This window comes from Euprymna scolopes, chromosome 30, assembly GCF_053919585.1.
Source record: "Euprymna scolopes isolate OS-2025 chromosome 30, ASM5391958v1, whole genome shotgun sequence".
Taxonomy (NCBI): Eukaryota; Metazoa; Mollusca; class Cephalopoda; order Sepiida; family Sepiolidae; genus Euprymna; species Euprymna scolopes.
In genome coordinates, this window is record NC_136511.1 from 42,807,767 (window position 1) to 42,820,953 (window position 13,187).

The 13,187-nt window shown below is 33.9% G+C and overlaps 1 protein-coding gene across 2 annotated transcripts in view; it reads left to right on the plus strand.

Annotated features, from left to right (window-relative positions):
* The window catches only part of LOC145254773 (DNA repair-scaffolding protein-like), a 99,091-nt gene that overhangs the window by 33,185 nt on the left and 52,719 nt on the right, over nucleotides 1–13,187 (plus strand). For both annotated transcript variants that reach the window (XM_080113546.1, XM_080113545.1), the window contains exons 10-11: nucleotides 6,696–6,763; nucleotides 11,145–11,395. In XM_080113546.1, the coding sequence (XP_079969672.1) occupies nucleotides 6,696–6,763; nucleotides 11,145–11,395 (319 nt within the window). The remainder of the gene's footprint in view (nucleotides 1–6,695; nucleotides 6,764–11,144; nucleotides 11,396–13,187) is intronic.

A 13,187-nucleotide genomic window follows, 5' to 3' on the forward strand; every position in this document is an offset into this window, starting at 1 on the left:
GAGAACTTGCTCGTTTACTGTCTTAGATGTGGTACCATAAATGGTAGTGTCGTCAGCATAAATGTCTACAAATGATGTAAGGATATGATTTGGAAGATCATTAATGTAGATCAGGAAAAGAGTTGGGCCCAGGATGGATCCCTGAGGGACACCGGCATTAATACTGTGAGCTTCTGATTTTTGCCCCTCAACTACTACTCTTATGAACCTATCAGAAAGAAATGATTTAATAATTGAGAAGACTTTTCCAGCTATACCATAGCTAGCGATCTTATGAAGTAAACCTTTATGCCATACCCTATCAAAGGCTTTAGATATGTCAAGAGCAATTGCCCTAGAAAGATTGCCACCGTCGAGAGATTTGCTAATCCTATGCGATATAACTGTAAGGACATCTGCTGTAGATCTAGCAGAACGGAAACCATATTGAGTGTCACTAAGAAGGTTATTTTTGTTGAGATGGTTGATTACTTCTGTATTTAATACAGATTCTAGCAACTTACTCATGACGCACAGGCCTGTACTGAGAGGGGGATGAGCGATCACCTGAATTCTTAAATACAGGGCATACTGATGAGATTTTCCAGAGAGATGGGAAACTATTCTCCTTAAGACAACGTTTAAACAGTTTTGTAAGTATGGGCGCTAGTTCAGGTTGAAGTTTTTTGAGTACTATAATTGGAATACCATCAGGGCCAGTTGCTTTACTGGAATCAAGATTTTTGATTAGCTTGGCAACATCACGTACAGATATACGTATATCACGTAGCGTGTTTTCTGATACAAGAGGAAATATTGGGGGTTGGCGGTCTTGGTCGCAAAGGGTAGAATTAGCTGCAAAGTTCTTGACAAAGAGTTTGGCTTTGTCTGATGCTGACGAGATTACCTCAGGTCCATTGATAATAGTTGGGATGGAGCACACGCTTCTGTTCAGGATTCTGTTTGCTATTTGCCAAAACTGGTGGGAACCAAGCCGCTGCTCAGCTACTTTGGACTTAACAGATTGAGCATATAACTCTCTTGCGTTCCTTATTACTTTCTTACAATGGTTGCTGGCAGTCCTGAAAACGGCTTTAGTTTCCATACATCTATTACGTTTGAAGCAGTGGAAAAAGTGATTTCTGTGCGCAATGGCAGCAGCACATTCTGGAGAGAACCATGGCTGGCTGTTAGGTTTTTGCTGAAACTTTTTAGAGGGTATGAAACGGTCAATACCTACAATTAACCATTCAGTTAGGTCTAATACTATAGAGGACACATCCTTTTTAAACATGGAATGCAGAGGTAGATCAGATATAAATGTACGGAAGCTATCCCAGTCAGCCTTAGTGTATCGATATACTGTACGATGAAGAGGTACGTCTGGGGACTTATTACATTTCATTTTTATCTTAATTGATACAACAGAGTGGTCGGAAGATCCAAGAGGCGACAGAACAGAAACTGAACATAGTTCAGGGCAAGTTGTGAGAAAAAGGTCTAGTAGGCTCGCATACTGGCCGTCATTATCGGGCACACGGGTAGGTTCCTGAACAATCTGAGTGAGGTCATAGGCAATGGAGAAATCATGACAGAACCTCCCCTCATCATCGGTCTTGTTTGAGTGGGTCAACCATTCGACGTTGTGAACATTGAAGTCTCCACATACGTGAATGTTAGCTGAAGGATAAGTAGAAAGGACTTGGTCAATTTTCTCAGATATGCTTTGAAAGATAGTAACTCCGCTGTTGTGGGGGCGATAGAGAGTAAATATAAATGCAGTAGTGTGAGCTAAAGCAACCCGGAAGCACATATAGGGTAAGTTAGGATCTTCCCTGGAGATGTCCCTCCCACATGGAAAGCTATTTTTAATATAGGCACATATTCGATGCCCATGGCGATCTTGGGGGTCAGATTTAGAAGTTAAGTTAGAGTATCCTGTAATTGCAAACTCATCAAGGGAAATAGCCTGTCCAATGCCAGTTTCACTTAAAAATAAAAGGTCTGGTTTAGTCTCCTGTAATTGGGTTTCAACCTCTGGAAGGTTAGAACGTAGACCCCTGATGTTGGAGAAGGAGACATGGTAGTAGGGGTCTACGTTGGAAGTTGGAGAACCGGGTTTAATCGTGTATTTTTTCTTGAAACTTGTCATGATGAAATTTTGGAATTTGTGGACTAGGTCGACAGATTTACTTAGAGCAGGACAGAGAGGGGAAACTAAGAGAGAAAAAGAAACGAAGAATTTTTTTTTTTGTACCACATGATAAGGTAAAGCCGTAACAATTACCCACTAGTATGGCATCGAGAGGCCCCACCAGAAGCTACTGCATGGTCCAGATTCCATTCACCAAATGGCAATACAGCAGCCCCAGTACTTTGCACCTGCTGATAGGACAGCCTCCTTAGTGGTTAATCCAAGGTTCGGGTCCCTGACTATCAGGCGGATAACGTCAGCCCAGACAAAACGTTTACCTCCAGCACCCTTACTAGTGACATGGCTACAAAGATAGACATAGAAACAGAAAATTTCCACCAACTCTGCCAACTGTTCGCGCAAAAATACTGCCAACCTAGAAAACAGCTTTTTCTTCTCCCTTTGTCAGAAAAATCACTCATTTAAAAAATGAGGACTGAGGGACAAATAAGAAGAAGCGAGAGTAACAGGAGCTGCCGATAACGCATCCACAATGCGTTTTCTACTCTCCATTAAAAAAAAAAAAAAAAAAAAAAAATAAATAAATAAAATAAAAAAAAAATAACTATTAAGTATTGTACTTAAAAGTCCAACGGACATGTTTAAGGGAAAGTATGGTGATAGATTCCCCTCCCACGAACTAAAAATGAGTACAATTAGGTAATCTATTTTTGCAATCAACTCGGTAGATAAATAAACATTTATGGACGAGGAAAAAAAAAAAAATTAAAGCTAGCATTTAATACAACAGAAATACATAAATTAAATACTGAAATAAAATGTAGTTATTAATATTTGAATCTTAAAATAAAAAGTGCGAATTAGTAGAGAAAATCACTTATCACAACAACGCATTCCGTCTCCAAACTAGTGAAGAATTTAACTTTTAATAGCGTTCAGAAGATTTTTTTTTTTTTTTAAATTAACCGTTAAGAGAAAGCGTGATTTTATTCTGAACTTTAACTAATCACGTTTTAAGCAACTTATGATATAAAACAAAATCGGATGGGGGGGGGGTTCTTCCGAAGTTAGTTGGTGACGTTATAAGTAATTGCGAGATAAGATGGGAGCCAGAAATTAGGGGTGGGGGACTGAAAATGATAATATAATGGATTGATTATACAATATTTAAGATCAACTTGGTAGATAAACATTTATGGACGAGAAAAAAAAAAAAAAAAAAAAAAATTAAAGCTAGCATTTAATACAACAGAAACACATAAATTAAATACTGAAATAAAATGTAGTTATTAATATTTGAATCTTAAAATAAAAAGTGCGAATTAGTAGAGAAAATCACTTATCACAACAACGCATTCCGTCTCCAAACTAGTGAAGAATTTAACTTTTAATAGCGTTCAGAAGATTTTTTTTTTTTTTTTAAATTAACCGTTAAGAGAAAGCGTGATTTTATTCTGAACTTTAACTAATCACGTTTTAAGCAACTTATGATATAAAACAAAATCGGATGGGGGAGTTGTTGAGTTTATATATATATATATATATATATATATATATATATATATATATATATATATATATAAATAAATAATCTTGAATTATTGAGTTCTATATATATCTTGAGTATGTAAGCCATGTTTCTGAAGAGCTTCCAATGGGTAGTTATATTATACAAGTCCTGGAGGTAACAAATTCTCAATGGAGAGCTGTTTTGTATAAGTTCCGGACTTTATAATTTTGCAACCAAAGAGCAAAAGATCCTTCTCGTGTTGACCCGAAAAAAAAAAGTGCTGCGATGCTAAAAAATGGTTTAATTTTTATGGAGCAATTCTGGATTCTGATTGGTTGATAGCAGAACGTGAATAAATTTGATTCGTCAGTTTCTTGCAGCAGCGTTTATAAATAGAATCTCCAAACTCTGAGGGACCATACCCTCCATTATGGGTAAAAATATTTCAACATGAAAGGCATTTTATCTGTGTGATCCCTTTAGACTTGTCTAGCTACAACAGCTATCAACAGTTTCCTTCCACTCTCTATCTGTGCCTAAATCTAAACACAAATTCCATGAACAAAGCTTCTTTCTCAGAACTGCCCGCCTGTGGAACTCTATTCTGCTGGCTTGCTTTCTAGTTGACTATAATATGGTCGTCTTCAAGTCCAATATAAACAAGTTCTTGTTGAGGTTCCATTCCCTCGACCTAAATAATCCATTTCTATCCCATTTCCACCACTAACTATTAATACGTTATCATCCTGGTGACCACCTTACATGCATTAACCCTTATCCTTGAGTGGCTTTCAGGCCTTCATAAGTGGTAACTCGAATGTAAAAAAAAAAAAAAAACCCTGAAACGGCTGAGCCAATTTAAAAAAAAATTTCACACAAATGTACTTTGTGTTTGGGAGTGTTAGATAAGTTTTATATCGGAATGCCTCAGATAAGTATAAAAAATCCAAAATCAAAAAAATTTGATTAAAGAAGGATCAGTTTGATTTTGACCAAATTTAACACAGTCCAACATCACAAATGCATTTTATAAGTTTTATCACCATAAAAGCAGAAGGACCCGGCATATAAAATCAGCAGTAGATTCTTTGATAAGATGGGGACGCGTTCAAAATGAATGTTTCTGTTTAGAGCACAATTGAACCATGATACTTGATATTTTAATTTTAAACTTTAATTCAACCCATTATATAAAAATAATTTATAAAATCAGTAGTAAGTCCTCTGTAGTGCAATGTAGACTGCAATATATTGTGGACGCAGTCACTGTGGGAAGCATATGAAGTTTCCTACTAGTGCATCACGGTGGGTCCCCGACTAGAGTAGGCAATCAATCAGTTTGATTGAAAACTGGTCAATTTCACAGATTTTGATGACAATAAAAATATTGGAAGTGTCAAACATTCCTTGATCCTTCTTCAATCCTAGGCAATGTTGTATCTCCCTGCTAGTTTTATATATAAGGTTGTTTACCATGTAGTAAATGCTGGTGCTGTGAAACAGGAAATGAACAAAAATAAAAAAAAAGTTAAGAAAGACAATAAAAGTGATATTCTTTAATAAACTTATAGGCTTTTTAAAATGAAAATCCTTTTTTTAATGTTTGGCTCATGTACACTAGAAAAATACTTATACCTGAAATGATGAGATTGTTTAGCTGGCATCATGCTCTTGGAGTCAAATTGTGTGCATGTGGCCCCAAACTATATATATATATATATATATATATATTGGAAAATCATGGAAAAAATTTTTCTCAGGAAAAAGTTTTTTCGTGATCTTTAAGGTCAAAGACGTTATTAACCATATTATCGTTAAAAAAATCAACACAAAATTTACATAATTTTCAAAAAATTTGATGAAAAATAAGAAGTAAAATGATCTAGGACTTTGTATTGTAACTTTAACGCATTCGACCATAATACACATCATCTAAGGTTCGAATCCTAGAAACAATCAAGCTATCTTGACGAGAGGTAGGACCTCGAAACATGCATGTTCATAGATTACTGTTATATATATATATATATATATATATATATATATATATATATATATATATATATATATATATATGAAAGGGTAATATTTGGTTTACAGAAAGAAAAGTGTAAACTCAAATGAATATAAATATTATACAAATATTTATATAATAAACCAAACCAGATGTAAAAGCTCAATAAATAACTCCAAGATTTTGGTGGCCTGCTTCCCCAACTGTACTGACATGTAGAAGTTCAAGTGTAATGTGAATAGATATCTTGCTGCTAAACTCCCTACATAGTATCCTTTGCAACATACGTCCCTGATAGTAGCCCCCTACATCAAAGTGGCAATGTGCCTTGTTTGGGGTGAAAATGTAATAATATATATATATATATATATATATATATATATATATATATATATATATATATATATATTGTTATGGGCCACATGCACACAATTTGACTCAAAGAACATGATACCAGCTAAATATCTCTTACTAAGAATAAAATCTTATCAGTTCACATACAAATATTTTTCTGATGTTCATGGGTTGAACATTAAAAAGACAATGCCTGGTACACAACAATAATTATTTAAGGTGATCAGTGAAACTCCATATTATTTGATCTGCTACTAATGAAATAAAAAATTATTAAAAGTTTGAAGAATCAGATATTATTTTCAAATAATAAAAAATCAAATGATCTTAAACAAGGAAATTTTAATTATAATGGAAATTGAAACCAACAATGATTGCAATTTTAAAATGGAAAATCAATTATTATTTTTTAATTTGGAGCAATTTTTTTCCTTTCACTTATTTTGTTGATATTAATTCAAGAGGGTGGGTGGGGGGGGGGGAGGGCAAGCCTCCTGCTGTGATAGAAAATGTCTGGCAAGTCATCATATTTTGTTTCAATTTCTAATATAAATATTCAGAAATAATGCTTGATAATGTGAACATTTTTTTAAAGAGAGTTTTGTTAGATATCATTAATTTTGCATAATTTCAAAGAATTCACATTTCTCAATGAGAAAAAATGAAACTTTTTTATTTTTCAGATGGTCTCATTTTTAAATATTGTCCAGCTTCTACTTGTCCAGTTATGACTAAATGTCCCAAAATACAGGTAAACATTTCTTATTTAAAGTAACATGTATTTAATGGGGTGCAAGATCATTCATTTTATTTATATGAAAGACTAGCCTGGGTGCCTGGCGTTGCCCGGGTGTTTGTAGGTGTGTTGAGCAAAAAAAAAAAAAAAAGGTGGGAGCAGGCAGGCAGACTCGAACCCATACTGTAAAGGAGGAAAAGAATGTGAAAAATAAAAACGTGACGTCTTTGCTGTTGCGTCCATCGCCAAACTGGAAGTGACGTAGGTTTAAATTAAGACTAGACAATTGAAAAGAGGGGATGACTTTCAAAAATATCGGCGAAAAAAACAACCCCCCCCCCCTGTAGAAAAGTGCCCAGTTGAGGCTGAAGGAATGAATGTTTTTGACCAATTTTTTTATATTTGTCTGAAGGGTTGAGCTTCAAAATGATACTGATCTTGTGAAAATCCGTCACCTCAGTCGAAAGTTTTAGGCAAACATACAAACATACATACATACATACATTTAAACAGACAGGTGAGATTTATATTATAGATTATTACAAGTGTTTTCTTTCAGAAAATCATAATAATTTCTAATCTTGTATGTTTTTCCACCTGAACACTAAGCCAGGTTGGGTTTGTCGCTTCTATGGCATATCAATCCTTTTCATTTCTGCAGGTTAAATTTTAACATTTTAGAAAACCATGTAATGCCGAATAATTTTTTATTAACTGAATTAATTGTCTAGCCTTGATTTAAACCCACGTCACTTCCAGTTTGGCGATGGGTGCAATAGCAAAGATGTCACGTTTTAATTTTTCACATTCTTTTCCTCCTTCGCGGTATGGGTTCAAGCCTGCCTACCTGCTCACTACCATTTTTTTTTTTTTTTTTTTTTTGCTCAACACACCTTCAAATCATTTTTTAATTTATTATTATTATTTTTTTTTGTCTTTCTGAAACTTTCAGTGGTATCCATCCTTATCAAAGAAGACTTTCTCATTTTGTCATTTTATTTATTTTTTTCCTCATTTTGTTGGTGTTGCTAAGTTCGGATGGGGTGGTGGTGAACTTTAGAGTTGAAAATTGTATGTTCAATCTTGATTTCTAAAATTTTCTAATGATAATAATTTAAAAAATGATTTTCCTTTTAATAAAAAATTATATAGTATTACTTGGTTTTCTAAAATTTTCGAATTTAATGTTAAACAAGAATAAAAAAGCATTGGAAATGCAAAAGGATATAGGGATGGTATGCCAAAAAGTATACAAACAAGATAGCTATGAATGGCTAGGCACATGGAAATAGAATTGAATCCAAAGTATAGCCCTATAGCTTTTCTCCAATCTTCATTCCGTGCCATCATTACGGTTGTAAAAAGCTATAGGGCTATACTTTGGATGCAATTCTATTTCCATGTGCCTAGCCATTCATAGCTATCTTGTTTGTATACTTTTTGGCATACCATCCCTATATCCTTTTGCATTTCCAATACTTTTTTATTCTTGTTAATTAGTATTTTTACTTACAGTCTTATTTTTAAACTTACATTCATGATAGTATTGTCTTTTTTAGGAGGCGGCTCATTGCCGCCTCCATTAGTAGCAGGTCGCTTCCTGCTGGGTTTTAGGTCTTTTTATAATAGTTTGTGCATGAGGCAGCTTTTTTCCCCTTGGGATCCCTGTTATACCGTGCTTTTGAGTCAGCACGTGAGGCAGCCTTCTTTTTTTCTGGTTCTTTGTTATAAAGAGCACGTGAGGCAGCTTTTTTCTCCTCAGAATCCCTGTTATACCATGCTTTTGAGTCAGCACGTGAGGCAGCCTTCTTTTTTTCTGGTTCTTTGTTATAAAGAGCACGTGAGGCAGTTTTTTTCCACTCGGGATCCCTGTTATACCGTGCTTTTGAGTCAGCACGTGAGGCAGCCTTCTTTGCCTCAGGATTTGCATGATACTTAATTTTTATTATTTCAGCATTTTTCTGATAGTATTCTTTTTGCTCAGATAATACCTTGACTTTGTTTTTTTCATAGTCTATATTTCTCTGAGCTTTTTTACTATGTGCTGACTTTGGCATTTTTTATTAAATGTAAACATATAACACTTATGTGTATCTTACTATAATATCACTTATCTTATAGCAAGACAACTCTCGTAGAATTGAGATACTGCCCCGTCACCAATAGTTAAAGTGTGGAACGGTATATACACCAATAGTGTAGTTGTTATCTTTATATGAAGTCCTAATCAGTGACAGTGTGAGGTTACTTGGTTAATTTATTGTAGTTTATTTTAGAAAACTTACTTGTTTTTATTAGTAGATTGTGTATAGTAGCCACAATATCTAGTTACTTTTGTGGCTAGGGCTTGGATTTTGATTCTTTTTGGTCAGCTTCCAGTGAGTTCTTAGAAGATGACTTTCTTGCAGTTTTTTTTGCGGTTAATTTAACTTATTTCCTTTGGCGGTTAATTTAACTTATTTCCTTTGGCTTAGCGAGCGAAGAGATTCAGCTGCATTTAACAATGGTTGCTATAGTGTATTTTTGCGCATGCGTGAGAATTTCAAGTTTCCTCCTTATTTTTCAATAGTTTGACAGTAGTCATGTGTCTTTCTGCCAAGAGCGACAGACGTCAGTGTTAGCCGTGATCGTCTAGAGGTTAGGACCCCACGTTGTGGCCGTGCTAACTTAGGTTCGAATCCTGGTCACAGCATTGACATTTTCTACATATTTTACAGTCCAAAATCTGAAGAATTATTTGTTTTTATAACATTGTTTTTTGACGTCGTACTTGCTGATAGGTTACTCTTATAACAATTTTGATCAACTGAGATAAAGATTTTGTGGTTTCATTAACGCTGGTGGGTTACTGTTTAAAGAAAAAACCTTAACGTTCACCTCAAATATTCAGCGTCCAAGAAATATAGGCCACTGGCAAACTGGAATGTCTGTGAGCATCCGGTGTATTATTTGGAGCTGTCCCTTTTGAGAGAAGTTCCGTGTTCGAAGTGGTCTGTCTACATTGGATATATAGTGTTTAAAACTTGTTATTACACGTAATCTTATTCAATTATGGAGTTAGCTAAAAAGCGATGGGTCACTGCACTTCTCCGTGTAAAGAGCAGTCGATTGATGCTTGAACTGTTGTCAGAGACCGTTCGTACACCGAGATACATCGTCTCAAAAGAAAGAAGAAAGAAGAAGAAAGAAGAAAGAAGAACAATTGGCCATTTTTGTACCCTTTTTTTTTTCTCTCTTTTGACATTTTAACCGACACTCGCTGGATTTGTAAGACGCTTCTCTGTAAGAATATGTGCTTTTTGAAACTTATAAGTTGATTTTAGTTGAGATTTGGATAGTTTTGTTTTGTAGGCGTATATAGGCGTGTACGGGCCATCCCTATATAGAGAGTGCTACCGCCTCTCTGATAAAAAGAAAAAAATGTGCAAGTCACATACAGTTGAAAAACACATATACATAGAAGCACATCTTTTTACATCAAAGTAAACATAAAAAAATATGATTAAATCACATTTTAATCACAAAAATTATTTCGAGTAAAATGGTGTTTTGATATAACTTCCAAACAACATTTTTTTTTTTTACTTAATGTTTTAGTAAAAAAAAATAAAATTAAATAATAACATTAAAAACAATAAGTTGTAGCAAACTTCATTGCACACACACACACTCATCATCATCAGCAGCAGGAGCATCATCATCATTGGTTTTAAATGCTGGCATTTGGTTGCAATTGCATTCCAGTCAAATTATTAATCTCAGTAATCAGTCTGCCAAAAATTGGGCCATTTTGGTTATCTTTTAGCTGTCAAGTTGAGGCATCCATTCTAAGTATTCCTAGGAGGTCCACCCACCCAAGCCTTACCTCCCGTCTTTCTGGTAAAGCAAGTTTATTGCTTGTTGTCTGAGGACATGTGTGAGACGGCTTTCAGAAATTGACTTCCAAGCCAATCTATCTCTAGCCAGGTTTTTATTATCTCTTTTTCTCTCAAGTCCATCCTTATCATTTCCTCCCATGTTTTCCCTGACCTTCCTTACCAACTGACCCTGCTACCTCAACTGTTCTACATCTACGAATTGAAGTAATCTCATTTGTTTCATTATTATAGTATTTTGGGATCTGATACCTTGAATATATTTAAAGTCATAACAATGTCTCATTATGAACCTATCCTAGGATTGGTATTACAGCAAGTTATGTATAATTCATTGAACACAAACTGCTATTTTACTCATAGCTAGGAAGTAAGTGAAGCCATGTATCTTTTCCCAAGGGTATTAGTGTAAGTGAACAAAATAGCTCTGTGTGGCGGAAGTGTCTGTTCTCTTCTATTGTGTATTTCTGTGTTTCTGCTCAAGTAAGAGGTTAATTATTGTTTTGTTTGTTTTTTTTCAGTTGATGGTAACGGATAAAGAGTCAGTTATCAGTAGAAACACTTCAAAGACTGAATCGTCTCTCAACATAGTTGGATTGATGACTGAAGATGCCATAGCTGGAGGGGATAATACCATTCTAGACAGTATTCAAGCGGCTTCCACCTCTTTCCAACACGGACTCTCTTTCCGGGCAATGGTCTTGCGGATATTCTGTGCAGATAATTCTTCAAAGCAAACTTCAAGAAAAAAAAAGAAACAAAGTTTAAAGAGGTAAGATTTGTTATTTGCTAAAGTTTTTTTATTAGATATTCTTTGAAATTGTCTATCTTGGCATTCCTATCAAGAATACCCCCCCCCAATAAAAATGTATGTATGTATGTGTGTGGGTGTGTGTGTGTGTGTGTGTAATTATATACGACGGACATTCAAAAAGTAATACTTCCTATTTTTTATTCCACCTAAATAAATCAGATGAGGTTGCAAATTGCATTTTAATGATAACTTATGCATTGATGACCTGAAAGTGTCATCTCTCTGTTGCAGATATTGACAGTGTTAGACTCTAGAAACAACCTCTGTCATGGACGTGCATTAAAAGTACAGATGTGTCATTGAATTCCTCCATGCAGAAAAAATTTAACCGATCAGTATTTACCGGCACCCGTTAAATGTTTGCAAAGCCGATGCAGTTGATGTCAGCATAGTTAGGAGATAGGTTCATTGATTTCACAGTGACAACAGAGATGTGAGCAACAAAGCATGTTCCAGGTCTTATTAATATTATAAGCTTTGTTACAGTAAAAAAAATAAAGTCACCACAGCTTTAAAAGTTTTATCCTTGTTTTATTAAAGAGTTTCATTCTTGGTATTTTTTTTAAGATTAAAGACTAATTTCTTAAAAACCTTGCCATAAAATTTACTTTTTAATTAAGAAAAAAAAAAGTTGTCGAACTTTTTTAAAAAATGTTTTCATCTAATGAAAATATCGTTGGTTCGTTGGTTTTCAATTAATAATCGTGTAAAGACAACATTTTGTATTATTACTGTTATCAACTTTGTTACATAAAAAAAATTTGTCACAGCTTTTTTTTTTAATGTTTTGATTAAAAAAAAATATTGCATCCTAAATTATAAGATGAAAAAAAGTAATGAATCTCTTAGTAAACGAGAGTTGTCTTCCATTGCGCAGTGACTAATTGTAAAACAGCGCCCAAATTTTCATAAATTTATCATATATCGGTTGTATAAGATGACTGCTTAATCACGAAACTATATTTGTTTAGCCTAGGTTAGAGATTGCAACAGTCTTATGAAATATTGGTTTTTAAAGATGATTTTTTAACTTTAAGGGTTGTCTTATATGCTGGTAAACATGGTGTATAAACATGTCAATATAACTTCATACAAATACATAGTTATAAAAACTTCATATAAATATCTAGAGTTATAAAAACTTCATATTTTTTTTTTTTTTACATGGGGGGTCACCACTTATCAAGGCTTATCGAGGATAAGAGTTATGGGTGTATAAATATATACAATTATAAAAGCTTCATACAAATATATAGAGTTATAAAAACTTCATATAAATATATAGAGTTCTAAAAAAATGAACCGATTTCATTACGCAATATAAGTTGTTTAATATGAGGATTTAGAATTTCTCATTACTTATTATTAACTAGCTGTCCACACTCAGTGGAATTAAATTTAATTATTACTGCATTGTTTGTCCATTAAATTATAAATTGAACCAAATTGTTACAAAACTTAAAATGTTATTTTAATTTCTATTTATAAAATAATTTGATGTAAACAGCTTTTAAACTTTTCCATTTTTTAATACATAAGGATTTGTTTAGAATTATAAAACCAGATCAAATGATCATCTTTTCAGCAGTTTAATTGATTCCAAATTCCTTTCACATTTTGAAAGGTCAATCATTAACTAAACTAACTAAAATGGCTGCCTTGTTTAAAAATAAGCTGAAATGCATTCTGGTTGATTTAATTTTTGGTACATATGCAGTATAAGGACCATATTATCGTTGGAATCATCCGA